This window comes from Rhinolophus hipposideros (assembly GCF_964194185.1).
Source record: "Rhinolophus hipposideros genome assembly, chromosome: 7".
Taxonomy (NCBI): Eukaryota; Metazoa; Chordata; class Mammalia; order Chiroptera; family Rhinolophidae; genus Rhinolophus; species Rhinolophus hipposideros.
Genome location: NC_138053.1, coordinates 95458459 through 95472552, shown reverse-complemented (window position 1 = coordinate 95472552; position 14094 = coordinate 95458459). Strand labels below are relative to the sequence as shown.

General features: G+C 45.7%; 1 protein-coding gene across 3 annotated transcripts in view; it reads right to left on the bottom strand.

Annotated features, from left to right (window-relative positions):
• The window catches only part of SEMA5A (semaphorin 5A), a 427518-nt gene that overhangs the window by 106019 nt on the left and 307405 nt on the right, over positions 1 to 14094 (bottom strand). For all 3 annotated transcript variants that reach the window (XM_081053769.1, XM_081053771.1, XM_081053770.1), the window contains 2 exons: positions 9549 to 9684; positions 2072 to 2276 (listed from right to left, as the gene is read on the bottom strand). In XM_081053769.1, the coding sequence (XP_080909895.1) occupies positions 2072 to 2276; positions 9549 to 9684 (341 nt within the window). The remainder of the gene's footprint in view (positions 1 to 2071; positions 2277 to 9548; positions 9685 to 14094) is intronic.

Sequence of the window (14094 nt, the reverse complement as noted above, 5' to 3'; positions counted from 1 at the left end):
TGGCACCTTCCCCCATATCTCAACCTGTGACTTGGGTTAGCCACATCTTCATGTATGACATGATTCAATTTGTAAATAGGCAGTAGCATAAACAAAAGCAAAAAATCAGGTTTGTGGAACAAAAACGTGCATCTCTGTAAGACAGATTTGTGGAATGGCACATGGTATGTTGCTATTGGAATCAGAAATGCAAACCTAGAGGCGGGATCAGGCAGCCTGAGTGAGTTCCCTCGCTATACTGTGGGAAGGGCTTGAGCTAGGGGATAGGCAGAGGGAGACCAATCAAAACAGACTTGGGCAAGCACGTTTTTTGAAGGCTGTACTGTTTAAAAAGCCATGGATGTTGACTGTAATTTCATCTCAGACCTATAATTTATCTAAGTTGGTCTGCTTTGATTTGATTTAGATTCTGTTCAAACATCATTTGTGTCCCCTCAAAATTCATGTTGAAGTCCTAATGTTCAAAGCAATGGTATTTGGAGGTGGGATCTTAGCGAGGTAATTAGGTCATGAGGGTGGAGCCCTCATAAATGGGATTCGTGCCCTTCTAAGGAGAGACAGGAGAGAGATCATCTCTGTCTCTACCATGCAAGGACACAGCAAGAAGATGACCATCTGTAAACCAGGAAGTCAGTTCTTACCAGGAAACAAATTGAATGGCACCTTGATCTTGGACTTTCAGCCTTCAGAACTGAGAAATGAATTTCCGTTGTGTAAGCCACCCTGTCCACGGTATTTTGTTACGGAAGCCTGAGCTGAGCTACTCGTCAAAACTAAAGTAGAAGGAGAGGACCATTGGAATCACAGTGGAAGCAAACATCACCTCCATATAGGCCTTGGCTGTGGAACAGGTCAGAATTCTCAGGTCAAGGCTCAGGCTGCCTTGCACTGATATACACAGGCCTGCTCAGGACCAGCCCGTCTCCACTTCCTCACCCCCTTCACATATTGACGAGGAACTCAATGGCCTCCTAGAATCCCATGCTCTGCTCTCTGTGGCATCAACCAGAACATTTATGAAGAAACAGTAGAAAACCTTCTGGAAAAGTCCATTCATTCATTCTACAACATACCCAGTGCCAGGCATCCTGTGAAAAATTCAGGATAAAAATGGCAGAAGAAGACACATGGTTCCTTCCTACACTCCAGTGAGCAACAGACACTGCCATGGAATGGTCATTCTGTATCGTCTCTTAAAACAAACAACACACTTGACCTCCCTTCTGCTCAGGCTGCCACATCAATCCCCCACCAGCCTTCGAAAAGCTTCTGGAAGCCTTACTCACAGTAGCTCTTTCCATCGAACTTCCTCCATTGTCCCGCCCTGTCCTCCCTGGTCCTCCCTCAGACTGATCTGCAGAGGCACCAGTGGGCCCCTTTGGAGATATGATGGTCACATCTCTGTCCTGACTTTACCTGACCCCATGGGGGCACCGTCCACAGCTGACCACTCCTGCATCTCTTACCTTCCCCGTTCCCTCCTGAAGCAAGGCCAGTACTTCCTTCTCACTTTCTCCATCAGCTCCCCGCTTAAATATTAACTCCTGGGAGAAGCCAACCTTCATCGGCCTCGGCCAAGTACAGGAGTTTCCCTGGCTCTCGTCCCCACATCATGCTATTCACACCCACGTCACAAGCTGGTCATCGCCTCGCAATTCTCTGCATAGCGGTTGGCGTATTATGTGCTGTCTCCATTAGGATGGGAGTGTCTAGGATCATATTCTTATTTCACCCAGCAATGTCTTCTAACAAATTTTATTGTCTTAAATAATCCAAATTAAATATGCCAAGAAAAGACTTATTTTATGAGAAGTTTAAAAACAATAGTTAGGAAATCAGACATTGTCTTTCCAATCAAAATTATGACGAATGTACTTAAAAATGGGAGTGAAACGGAGATTTCCCACAGGAAGCACAGAGGATGAGAACGGGAAATAAGGGAGCATCGTGTTTTGCTGCTTGTGAGGAAAGCACACAGATCCAAAGCTTGACACTGAAATTGCACATTTAGAATTCAAAACAGGAAGTCAGGCGATGGTAGAAAATGCTGCAGAGAGGGGCCAGCTCCTACCTGTGGCCAAGTAGACGGTGTGGACGAGCACGTCCCTGGCCTGCACCACGTCCACGGCCACGTGGGTGAAGCGGCTGTTGTCCTCCATAAAGGCCGGCACCGCAGTCACCGGCTGCACCACCTCATGCATCAGAATGAACTTCTGCGCGTCCTGCAGGTTCCGCTCCGTCAGGTGCACGTACAGGCCCTGGTCCACCGTGCCGCACTGTAAGGGAAAGCAGGCCATGACTGGAGCCAGCCCCCCCAGCTGGACACTGGCCTGTCACCTGGAGCGCTGCCATGTGCACACCTGCCTGCTGCTTTTCTCCCCTCAAAGGCCGCATCCGTGGAGCCCCTCCCAATTTACATCTGAACTTATATTTGGGGCATTTCCCAACTCCATCATAAATGGGTGATCAGAAGTGAAAAACATACAGTGCAAGTCCTTGCCGACTTTAACTTGAATAGAGAATGCATAAAAACTCCTCAGCATCTGTTGAGTCCCTGGGGAGCTGTCTGTCTAAATGCATATTATTATGTCCATCTGATAAGTCAGGTATCCAGACTGAAGATGCAGCAATCAAATATATCATATAGATTTATTAGTTTTCCTACTGGAGCAGTGGGTCTATAAGCAAGATATGGATTCCATGGAGATAGAATGAGGCCATTTTATTCTGCAAATTATATAATATTGTTCCAGTATCATTCTCATGGGCTGCAAAAACAATATGCTGGCCTTATTGTTTTGTGCTCATATTCCAAGTAGAAGAAACAAAGAAATTCTTTAGAACTTAGTAATGGGAAAAATAACATGGTGACTTTGCAAGAAGAGGGGAAAAGGAGATAAAGGGAGAGAGGGAAGGACATGGGGGGGAAAATTTAAGGATGAAAGTAGAAGGAAGAAGGAAGGAAAGAAGGAAGGAAAGAAAGATTTTTAGATTGGGGAAATATATTAATATGAATCTGAGATATACAGGACAAAAAATCTGGAATTTGCTGGGAACTGAATTGTGAGCTGTGTTATGAAGAGGCTAGGAGGTGTGATGAAGGTTGGTTTTTGGCAAGGATGAGATTAAAAGAGGGTAGGAAAGATTGCAAAGCTTTCCTAGGGCAGAGCACAGAACCAGAAAATTACCACCATTTCTTTTATAAACTTTAAATCCTGGGACCAATAAAGGCTGATCCTCAGCAGAACTTCATGTAAGTAGGTTTGATGGAAAAGAATTTCCCTGTCCATACAAACCGAAACTACCATTTATAACACATCATTTCTAATACTTGGTTTTCTAACAGGTGAGTGGTCTAAAGTGTAAGATGGAAATTGCTTTTTTAAAACAGATGGTATTTTTGCAGCACTTGATGAAATGCCCTACATGCCATGAAATGATAGGCCGATTGTACAATTAGAGAATCTTGAGCTGAAATGGATTTCGAGTCTTGTCCAATGCTAGGTAAATGTCACATCCTTGCAGGGGCAGCCTATCTTTCTGGCAATGGGACCACATGACATGTGGTCTGGTGAAGGGCTCAGCTCGGTCACCCAGGAGCCACGTGGTCTCAGGGGAGGCACTGCTTGTCAGCCTCTCTCTCTGCAACAGAGTGGAATGCTGGCTCTCTCTCACTCTATCTTAATTCCAGCCTGTATTTTTCCCATGGCATTCAAACTAATAACTTCTGCTATAGATATGCTAATTATTAGAGAAAATTCTGCTTGAAGCTTGAGTTTTTAGAGGAATAGCCCATTGTTAGGAGGTGTCTCTCCCAAAGAGGTGATGAAATATGTAAAAAATAAAGACTGTTCATCAAAGATTTGCAGGAGCTTCAAGACCAGACTCAAATCAGCATGAGTCAACTGGCCTGGAACAAAGAGATTTCAAGATTTAGAGCTCTTCCTTGGATCCCTGTTGGTCCCAGAAGTATGTGACTGTCAATCATCTTTTGCCCCTTCCCCTTCTCCCTTCCTTGCACATAAAAGAAGCCCAAATTCTCTCTTAAAATGGATTTGAGGAACCTCAAAGGTCCCAATCTTCTTGACTGGGTGCCTTCTCCATCAATAAACCTTTCTTTATTCCAGACTCTGATATTTTGAGTATTGGCCCTTTGAAGTGTTGGGCACACGAAACTTTTGGACCAGTAACATCACTGCCTATAAAGTGATGAGAAAAAACCACTTACTCTGCTCACTTCCCAGGGCTGTGTGAGACTGACTGAGATAACCAGTGGAGAGCATTTGTAAATTAATTGCAGAGGCTTGTAAATGACAAGGCAGGAGACAGCGTGCCTGGCACAGAGAAGCCATTTGACCTTGGCAAATGGTCAGTGCATTCATCGAATATCAGGACAGTAATTCTAGGGTCCTTTGAGCCACGGTGGCCAGGGGAAAATGAATGAATAAATAAAGGAAGGAAGGAACCAACAGGTGAATACTCTAGCAGTTGGTGTTGGGACAGGGGGCTATGTAGGAGATTTGACATAATTATTCAACTTAATCGTAATACTTGGAGGACTGGGTCATTGTCTGTTAACCAATGTGTTGCAAAGTGAAAGAGAGGGCTACAGGACTGGTCTGAAGTCTACACACGTGAATTCTAGTTCTGAGAATGACTGGGCGTTTGGCTGTTTTCCTGGAATCAATGGCAGCACATAGTACAGGTGGCAAGCAGCTATCTGCCTGCTGGGTGAGATTTTGCACACAACTTTTGTTTTGTACACACAGTTGTTTTGTTTAATTGGCATAAAAATCTGGAGACATAAAGCTGAGAACCTCTCGCTGTTCTTGAGGAATCTGGAGAGCTGGAAGACCGGGAGGCCTCAGTGGGCTGGAGCTGCATAGCAGGACCACTAACGACACGTGTTTACTCCTGGACCCCTTGTCTTATTTAAGTCATAAACCTGTGATACTGTGATTTATAATAAGAAAAACACCTTTGGTCTTCTTCCCAGTTTCTGGCACAGAGCTCCTAAAAATCTTGGAATTTCCTAAGTGATGACAGGGAAAAAGGAGTCTTTTGTTGCGTTTATGAGATGAGTTTTGCAAAGCACCTAAGGATGGGGGGCGGGTTGCCAGAGGATCCAACCATGTGATTAGAGGGTTGGAACTTTTAATCCCACTGCCCTCTGAGGAGGGGAGAGGGGCTGGAGTTTGATTTTCATCACCAATGGCCAATGATTTAATCAATCAAAACTAGGGAATGAAACCTCCATAAAATCCCAAACTGATGAGGTTCAGAGAGTTTCAGAAAGCTTCTGGGTTGGAGAACACACAGAAGAGCTGGGAGAGTGATGTGCTTGGAGAGAGCATACAGCTCTTTCCCCTCACCCTGTCCTACGTATCTCTTTTATCAAGCTGTTCCTGAGATATGTCCTTAGATAACAAATCGGTAATCTAATAAGTAAAATGTTTCTTTGAGTTCCGTGAGCTGCTGGAGGAAATTAATAGAACCCAAGGAGGGGATGGTGGGAACCTCTGATGTATAACGTCTATAGTAGATTGGTCACAAGCAAGGTTGAAAACCTGGACTTGAGATTGTCATCTAAGGGGAGGGGGAGGCTTTAACCTGTGGGATCTAATTCTATCTGCAGGTAAGTGGTGTCAGAATGGAGTTGAATTGTAGGGCACCCAGATGGTGTTGGAATATTGCTTGGAGGTACCCGAAAAACTCCCACACACTGGAATTGGCCAAAACCATGAGCCAAAAACTGGTTTGGAACTACACTCTACAAAGTCTTAGACTCTTCTTCTAGCCTATAATAAATATGTCACCCAAGGATTCTTTTTCAAATATTTTGAAAGCTATTTGAATTTACAGTATATATTTATTAGATCCTAAGTAACCCACCTAGCTCTCTAATGAGCTGCAAATTCTGTAGTTGCGCCTTATATACTGGGCTCTCCCAGTGTCTGTGTGACACTCTGGGGACCCTGTACAAGCGGAAAACAATAAAAGTAGTAAAAATACAGTTATTGTCCTCATGTGGCTTACAACCCACAATGGTTGTCTGTTAACACCTCTGAACAGAGTAAGGAAAACAGTTCTACTAATTTTAAGTACAATAATACTTGCAGTTTTTGTTATTTTTTTCCAAGGGCAACAGATCCATACTCTGCATCCTAGCTTACAAGCCCACAATCACGTAACCTCATGCTACGGGTGCCGATTTTCAGGGTACCCTTCGTCTCGTCTTGCTGCAAACATGCATTACATATCAAAGTGTCCTGATGACAGGGCTAAGTCCCTTTATCTGATTCTCCAGCAAAGTCCTCCTCATCTGCTTGACCACTGTTGAGGGTCTCTTGTCCATTTTGGCTCCATTATTTTGGATGGATGGTAATCAAAACTAAAAAATAATTGCATAGTGTGTCCCATCCCAGCTATGTTCCTGGGTCTGGATGGTATTTTCTGTTAGTTCTGATGGTTTTCTTAGTGAGGCCGAGGGTTCAGATGACAGTGTCTGCTGCCACTTCTAGCAGGGTCCGGTCCTATAACACCATATACAGTGGTTTCTAGATGGCAGCTGATACACGGCAGTTGTTTTGTTATCATTTTCAGTTGAGATGTCCATATTAAATCTTGAAAGATTATGTACTGTCCTCCTAATGCATTCTTCTTCCTCATTGACATGAGCCTCAATCATGTCTCTGCTCCTTTCATTAATTAGCTACTTCTAGTGTATGAGTGCTGCATAAAATCCTGAATGTCAGTACACAAACAAGACTAAAACAATCTAATCACTTCTCACTGTTGGTTATTGCAAACATACACCTTTCATACACGACTAGTGGAGGGATCCTCAGTTCAGACTAAGAGCGGCATTCCCACTCTATGCCAGCCTAAATGGTCCCATGAATGTCAGGAAGGATGCTATATGCTAGCATGGTTATCAAATCTGGTAAGCCAAAAGGAAACACTCGCTACATCTTTGTGCTAGGAGTTGAACAAAGAATCACCAGTCTCTAACTCCAGTTCCTCGCAAATCTTACATTCTACCCATGGAAGGCAGGCAAGCTCAGCTATGCGAGCCTGACTGAAGTCAAAGCCACATTTCTACACGCTTCATTTATTACACTGCACAGACCTACTCCCACCTCATCAATGAGCGTAAGCCCTTCCGTGGGACACTGGCATTACAAAACCAGATGCCTGTGGCCTTAGGAAATGAGGGGATTTGCTGTGTGCTACAAATATATCCAGACTGAGGAGCAAGAAGTTATGCACCGCCTGGAGGTGGGCAGGCATCACAGAGTTTTTTAATCACTGTTCATTGTGAAGAATTTTGCCGTAGGAACATCAGGACGTTAAAAGTACACTCTACATTTAGGGAGCATCTTTGTTTTTTTTTTTTTTTTTTAAACTTCGGGATTTTACACTGGACTTTCTTAAAAGGGAATGGTATATTTCACCTGCACGATTTTGTGAAGCACCTTTTTACATGGTCACGTTCACCCCATCCTCTGGGAACAAAGGTGGGATTTAGGTTCAGAGACTCGATGGACGGGTCGAGTCACTGTTCAGTTCATAAATATGTAAACGGTAAACCATATATGTCATCAGGAAAAGTGACGACCGCATGTGTGGTTCCCACCAAACGGTTAGTTCGCCTGACTCAGAAGAGGGCTTTCTCTCTCCAGTACTGGACTTCCTTATGAGCAAGTCTGGGATCATAAATGTAAATCTGATCACTCGGCTTCCTGATTTATCCCGTGTGGCTAAGAATGCCCACATTACAGACTTGCTGAGAGGAGGAAACAAGACGAAGTCCATACAGCATTTACAACGTGAGACACCCAGACAGCACCAGTAAATGGTCCCTCAGAGAACTCCGTCATGTACGTTAAACAATGCACATTCATTGACATTACCAAAATTTATTTCTAAAACAGTCCTGGGCATGTGTATCCCTCCTTCCTCACGGTACTGATGAAAGTATGAGATGGGAGTTGCTAAATAATGTGCCCTCTACAAAGCAGTACATGGTAACAGAGGAAGTGTAAACCACCCGTCTTAATCCCAATCCCATGCTCTTTAAAAAACACAAACAACTCTTTCAAAACAATTAGATTTGAAGGGTCTCTGCCAAAGTCCAAGTACAGGGTAAAAGAATTGAACCTTTCCATACCCACAGTTTTCTCAAAAGCCAAAGGTTTTATGGGTACGGATGACAAACTAACCAGAATTTGGAAGCCTGGATGCAGGACCTCGGTCTGGCACTGATTAGTTCAGGTAACTAAGTAGTCAGGGCCCTTTAGTCAGAAGAGGTTGGGGCTTTGCACCTGCGGACAGGTGTTGGGATCCCCACTGAGCCACTGATCCCAGCGTCCTTGGCCAGATTATCTGCCCGAAAGCCGAACGCCCTTGTCTGGGTGGGGGAGAAGTCGTTACGGACCATAGCACTGTTGCCAGCATGTAACGTGATGCATGAGCCGCTGAGCACTGTTTGGAACTGTGCGGTGCTGAACCTCACACCCACGAGGAGAACGGTGATCCCACAAACGTTCTTGTCGGAAGACAGGCCCTCGAGGGAAGTCTGCTGTCATGGACTCAATGCTTGCATCTCCCCCAAAGTCTTACATTGAAGCCCTAACCCTCGATGTGGCTGTATTTGGAGGTGGAGTCTCTAAGGAAGTTATTAAGCTTAAATGAGGTCACAAGTGTGGGGCGCTGGTCCCACAGGTGCACCAAGGAACGGCCACATAAGTACACAGCATGAAGGCAGTCAGGCGGGGAGCCCTCACCAGAAACAGAAGCAGCCGGCACCTTGATCATGGACTTCTGGCCTCCAGAACTGGGAGAAAACAAATTTCTTTTAAGTCCTCTGGCCTGGGGCACTGTGTTGTGGCGGCCAGGCAGACTCCTACACCTGCTGACCAACCAAACAGGAGGAAGTCGCTGAATCTCACTGTGTCTCACTTTGCCCTGCACATTGGGAGACGGGAGTAAATGACATACAGAGCCCTGTGTAGCTCATACATCTATAGTTTTGTGTTTTATGAATGAACGGCCTCCATCTGCTCTCCTTCCCCTACAGCTGCCCATCGCACCCCATTTACACCGATAGGAACTCTCGCTACATTCGCCAATTAGAGCTCTGATTCTGTTTGTGCGTCTCCACTGCTCTGTGCCCTGGGCCCCATTCATCACGGCATCATTCATTAGGGATTAGAGCTTTTGGGGACACGGAGTCCACCATCATTAGCAATAATTGAAGCTTGGATGCCCAAACCGCTGCATTGTACTAGCCTTTCTCAGTCTGGCCTCAGGCGTCACACATGACAAAAGGCCCTTTCTGATCCAGGCCCCTCAGCTGACAAAAGGCCTGAGTTTATTCACAGGAGCCAAGCTGAGTGTGGGACTGTCCCACGAGGGCTCGGGGGAGCTCACAGCTGCCCGTGCAGGTGTCAGGCCCTAGGTGGGAGGGGTCCCAGCCTGACTCATGAGGTGTCCACATCGTTCTGGGGGCATGACTGACGGAGTTCCCCTTTGCCCCCTGAAATTACCTGGAAGTTGGGGTTGGGGTTGGGATATGGCAGCCAGGCGGAGCGGGAGTTCTCCTGGTACTTGAAGGGGCCGTTGAAAGCCTGCGAGATGGCGCTCAGGTTGAAGACGCACACAGCAGAGGCCGCGATGCTGTTTCTGAGGAGCCAAGGAAGAGGAAGAGGGAGGGTCAGAAGGCCCGGCATCGCCCGCCGTCCTCCCCACAGCCCCTGCGCACCACCCAGAGCCTGCACCTTCTATAGAAACCCAAGATCACAGGCTCCTGAACACGCCAGGGAGGAAGTGTGAGCAGGGAATGGTTTCTTAGGGGAGGAACAAACGCTTCAGTACAGAAACAAGGACGTTTAGCGGCTATGACACTTGTAACCCTCCCGCAGGGGATTAATTCACTCAGCCACAGCTGGAGTGACACAGGATTTGGAAGAGCTGTTTGTTACACGTTGAAATTCTGGAGGAAAAGCCTTTCTCGTCCAGGTGCTGGCGCTTCTCACTGCTCAGCCTAGCACAGCTCCCTTCCCGCCCGCTTACCGGGCTCCTTCAGGGGGCAGTGGGGCAGGCTGTTGCTTAATTTTTAATCCCCAGATATGTGTGCTTATCTGGAAACCTTTAAAAAAAAATCAAGTGAAAGCATTTTGCAAAAAGTCAGAAAAATCTGAGATGGCACTGACAGGAAATCTTGACACTATAGTTTGGAATTCAAGCTCCAAGTGATGCGCCCTCAGAAATGTGTGCCCTTTTACTAAGTGCGCAAAGGGCGAAACGCTTTTTGTCATTAAATAAATCTGCTTTCTGAGCACAGCTCTGGTTTTCAATTTTCACGTTGTTGCTCTTAGTCAATATAAGTCCGTTCATCCATTGTTTTCCCTGAATCACAGGAACTCTAAAACAGAAATATCTGCATTACACTCAGTTTATCTGACAAACACTGACTGGGTGCCACACATCCTTCTACAGGCTTTACAAATTCCAATTCACTTAATCTCCCTAAGGTAAGGGACAGTCACTAATAAGGAAAATGGGGCCCAGAGAGGTCAAGACACCTGCCGAAAGTCACCCAGCTACTAACTGGGGAAGTTGAACTTGAACCCCAGGCAGTCCCGCTCCAAAGACCAGGATTTTGAATCTTTTCTTAGAGCTCTGTGTGGACGGTATTAAAACCGCCTCCATGGGAAGGTAGGAGCCTTGAGGGCAGGGACCTGTGTTTCTCTCAAAGTTCCAGCACAGAGGAGAAAATGGCAGGAAGTATGCCTGCCTCCGCTGCTGGTGAATAAAGTGATAGAAACTAAATATGAACCTATTCATACTGCTTTTTTCTTTATTCTTTCTTACATTACCCTCAGAAAAGAAGAATGTGAGAAGTCAAAAAGCACAAGGAAGCATTAGCTTCTGAACGTGTGACTAGACGTTAGAAAGAAGAAGAAAACTACTATGCAGAGCAAAAAGGCCAGACACACAGGAGGGATTCTACCGAGGCCACTTTGGGCCTGGTGGTGACAGTTGTGTGGGGGGGGGATTAGTAATAATAATGCCCCCAAGCCCTCTGCTAGGCCCTTGGGAGGGGTCCTCTTACTTCTCACAGGGAACCTATACACTAAGACCAGCCAGATTTTACAGACAAAAACCAGGGGCACAGGGAGGTCACTTAGTCCAAGTCACAGCCTGAGGGGAAGTAAAGCAGGGGCTTTGCAGAGGTCCCCGTGTTCACGCCCATGACCCCGTCACTGGGTGCCTTCCCCTTCCTGCTGCACCCCACTTCTCAGTTCACTGCATTCACTCCCTCGGAACCAGGCTGGGCCAGTGTCTGCTCTCAGCCTGGAGTCCCGGGACGCCCAGAGGCAGCCAGTGCGAGCATCTCTGATAGGTGTGGAGGGACAGTTACTCCTTACTTCTGGTGAGTAGGGTGCCACTGACACACACACACGCAACCTTCTGCCCTCCCTCTGCCCTTTCACTTGTTGTGATCTGAGAGGTGTGTGGAGAAAGGGCACAGGTGACTCCATGATGGTCCTTCCTCGCCCTCCTCCTGGGATGGCCCTGCCTACCAGAGTTATATACCCTCCTCGTCCCCCCCATCCCAGCAGGCAGATGAGGCCAGCCCAGGCCTAGACTATCATGACCCTCTTGCTGAGTCTGCTTAAAGCTGGGGTTGGTGCTCAGAAACCCATTGGCTCAACAGACCTACCACGATGCATGTCGCCACCAGGCCTCTATCAGTAATTGCGGTCATACCAGAGCCTTCATTCAATGCTGCATTTTACCTCTGAACTTGTTCAGAGCCCTGGCAGGTAAAAGTGGAAGTAGGACCCCTTGGTGAACCCAAAACAGCGGGACTTAAAGTTTGCTTCCTTAGTCTACTGGAGTCACAGGAAGAAAAAGAGAGACATTCTCCTAACTCTTCATACCCTGAGGAGGGAAGAGAAATCAAAACCTTCACCCTTCCCCATCCCCAGCCCCACTATTTACTATCTGTGAGCCACCATTTTTACATATCCCACAAAACAAAGGCTAAACCTTCAGAGACTCTTTGCAGTAGAATCCCAGGTCCTGCAGCCCCACTGGTGGCCACAGTGTTGAGAAAACTACACAGTCCCAGGGACAGGCAACGTTAGAACAGTAACCTTACTGCCATTTCCTAGTGCTGACAGACCCGGACAAATACACAGAGGCAACCCACAATTCTGAGCAAAAGCACCAGGAAGCTAGCCACAGGATTTTATGGGCATCTCATTCAGAGACAGGAAATAACTGGCTACCTCTGACCGTCATTTCCGTTCAGTTTAGAACAAGTCTTGTCAAGAATATGGTCATCTGTTGACAGGGTAAGATCAAGGCTGAGACAGGAGAGGGTGAGAGGTGGAACATACTGTGGGATCAGAGATGGATATATGTCCATCTGTTGTTTCCCAGATCCAGGGAGAAGACAGACTCAAGAGAGAAAGGGAAGTAGATTCAGGGATGCTGCCTCTGTTAGTACATATGCCACATGTTGGATGACGGGTGTCTATGTCACAAAACAAACAGTCTGGAATCGTCTGCAACTTATTTTTGCAAGTATCTAAGTTGACCATTAACCATCTTGGCATGGTCCAGACACAGTAGTTATATAACTTTTTAAATTGTTCATTTTTGCCCAGACCGGGGGAATAAACAGCTAAGTAAGCCAAGCTCCCATTGGGTGTAAAATTGATGTCAACTGATCTAGGGAACATTCATCTTGTGCAGCCTACACTATTTCGTAAACAAGGTTTTGGAAAGCAAATCAAATTCCGAAACTTTACATTGATTTTTTGAAAAGAAACTTATCAAGTGCAGAAAATAACTTCTGGGGTTGAAAACCAGATTTATAATAAAGATGGCCATGGTGGGGTGGGGGCAGGTGGGAAGCCATCCGTTTTAGTCTTATTTTTCTAACTCGATGTCAGTAAGAAGGCTCTTCATGGAGTAAATATTACTATCAAGCAAACATTAACACGTGTACTCAGAAGTGCAAAGATCAGGAGGAAAATGTCAACAGGGAAGTAAGATGCAGATAAAGAGACTCTAGAAATGCAACCCGTGGGCGGGCTTCTGAGGCGGAAGAGATGAGAACGAAAGTCAAAAAGATGAGAAGCAGGGTGACTGGGTCTCCGAACTCACCCAGGACTAAGAAGTTTCCCTAAATGCAGGGCTGTCCCCCAGGCTAAAACTGGGACAATCCCAGACAAACCAGGACGGTGGGTCATCCTACTTCAATTGTCAGCACCTCCAACCTACCCTGATTCAGACCCTTTACTGGGGATACAAATATTGGGCTTTTGTCCAAATTGTTAGGTCCCCAGATTAGAGATTTCAAAGGTGACTCAAATCAGAACCCATCCTGCAGAATTACCATTACCACTGATAATGTTGAGGAAAGTGGAGCTCAGAGTCTCAGAGTCTCAATGTCATTTGTGACTCCTGGGGCCGGGGTGTGATCTTGTTGAGTCTTAGCGCAGCACACCAGCTAAGAATGGAAAGTGAGTGGAGTCATCTACACTCCACCAGATTCGCATGAGTGAAAGATCAGAAAACTTCATACGCTTTACGTAGTCCAATACTGTCATTTCTGAAGCTAGGAGTATCTCCCCTCAAGAGAAAAAAAATATGCTATTATTTTTTCAAAAGTATTTTAAAAGCATAACCATCATTTTAGAAATGCCTGCTAACTTAGCCATCCTGCAGCACAATGGCTTACAATGCAGCTGTGGGAAAGTGAGAATGTGCGTTTCATTTATGAGCAGGGGTTCAGGCAAGAGTTACATTATCTCAAAGATCAGACTTTCCAGACAACACTGCTTTCATTACGTACAAATGTATAACATGCGTGTAGAAAAAACTGCATCTAATATGTCCCAGCATTTCAGAACACCCTGGCCAATCAGGAAGGAAAAATTTATGGTAGAATAATTTGATGATTGAAATCTTTTGATTAGCTTTCTTTTCCTAATACCAGCCTCAGAAATCATAGATCTTTGCATAACATTTAATCATACTCAAAAAAAAAAAGAAAGAAAAGAAAAAGAAAAAGAC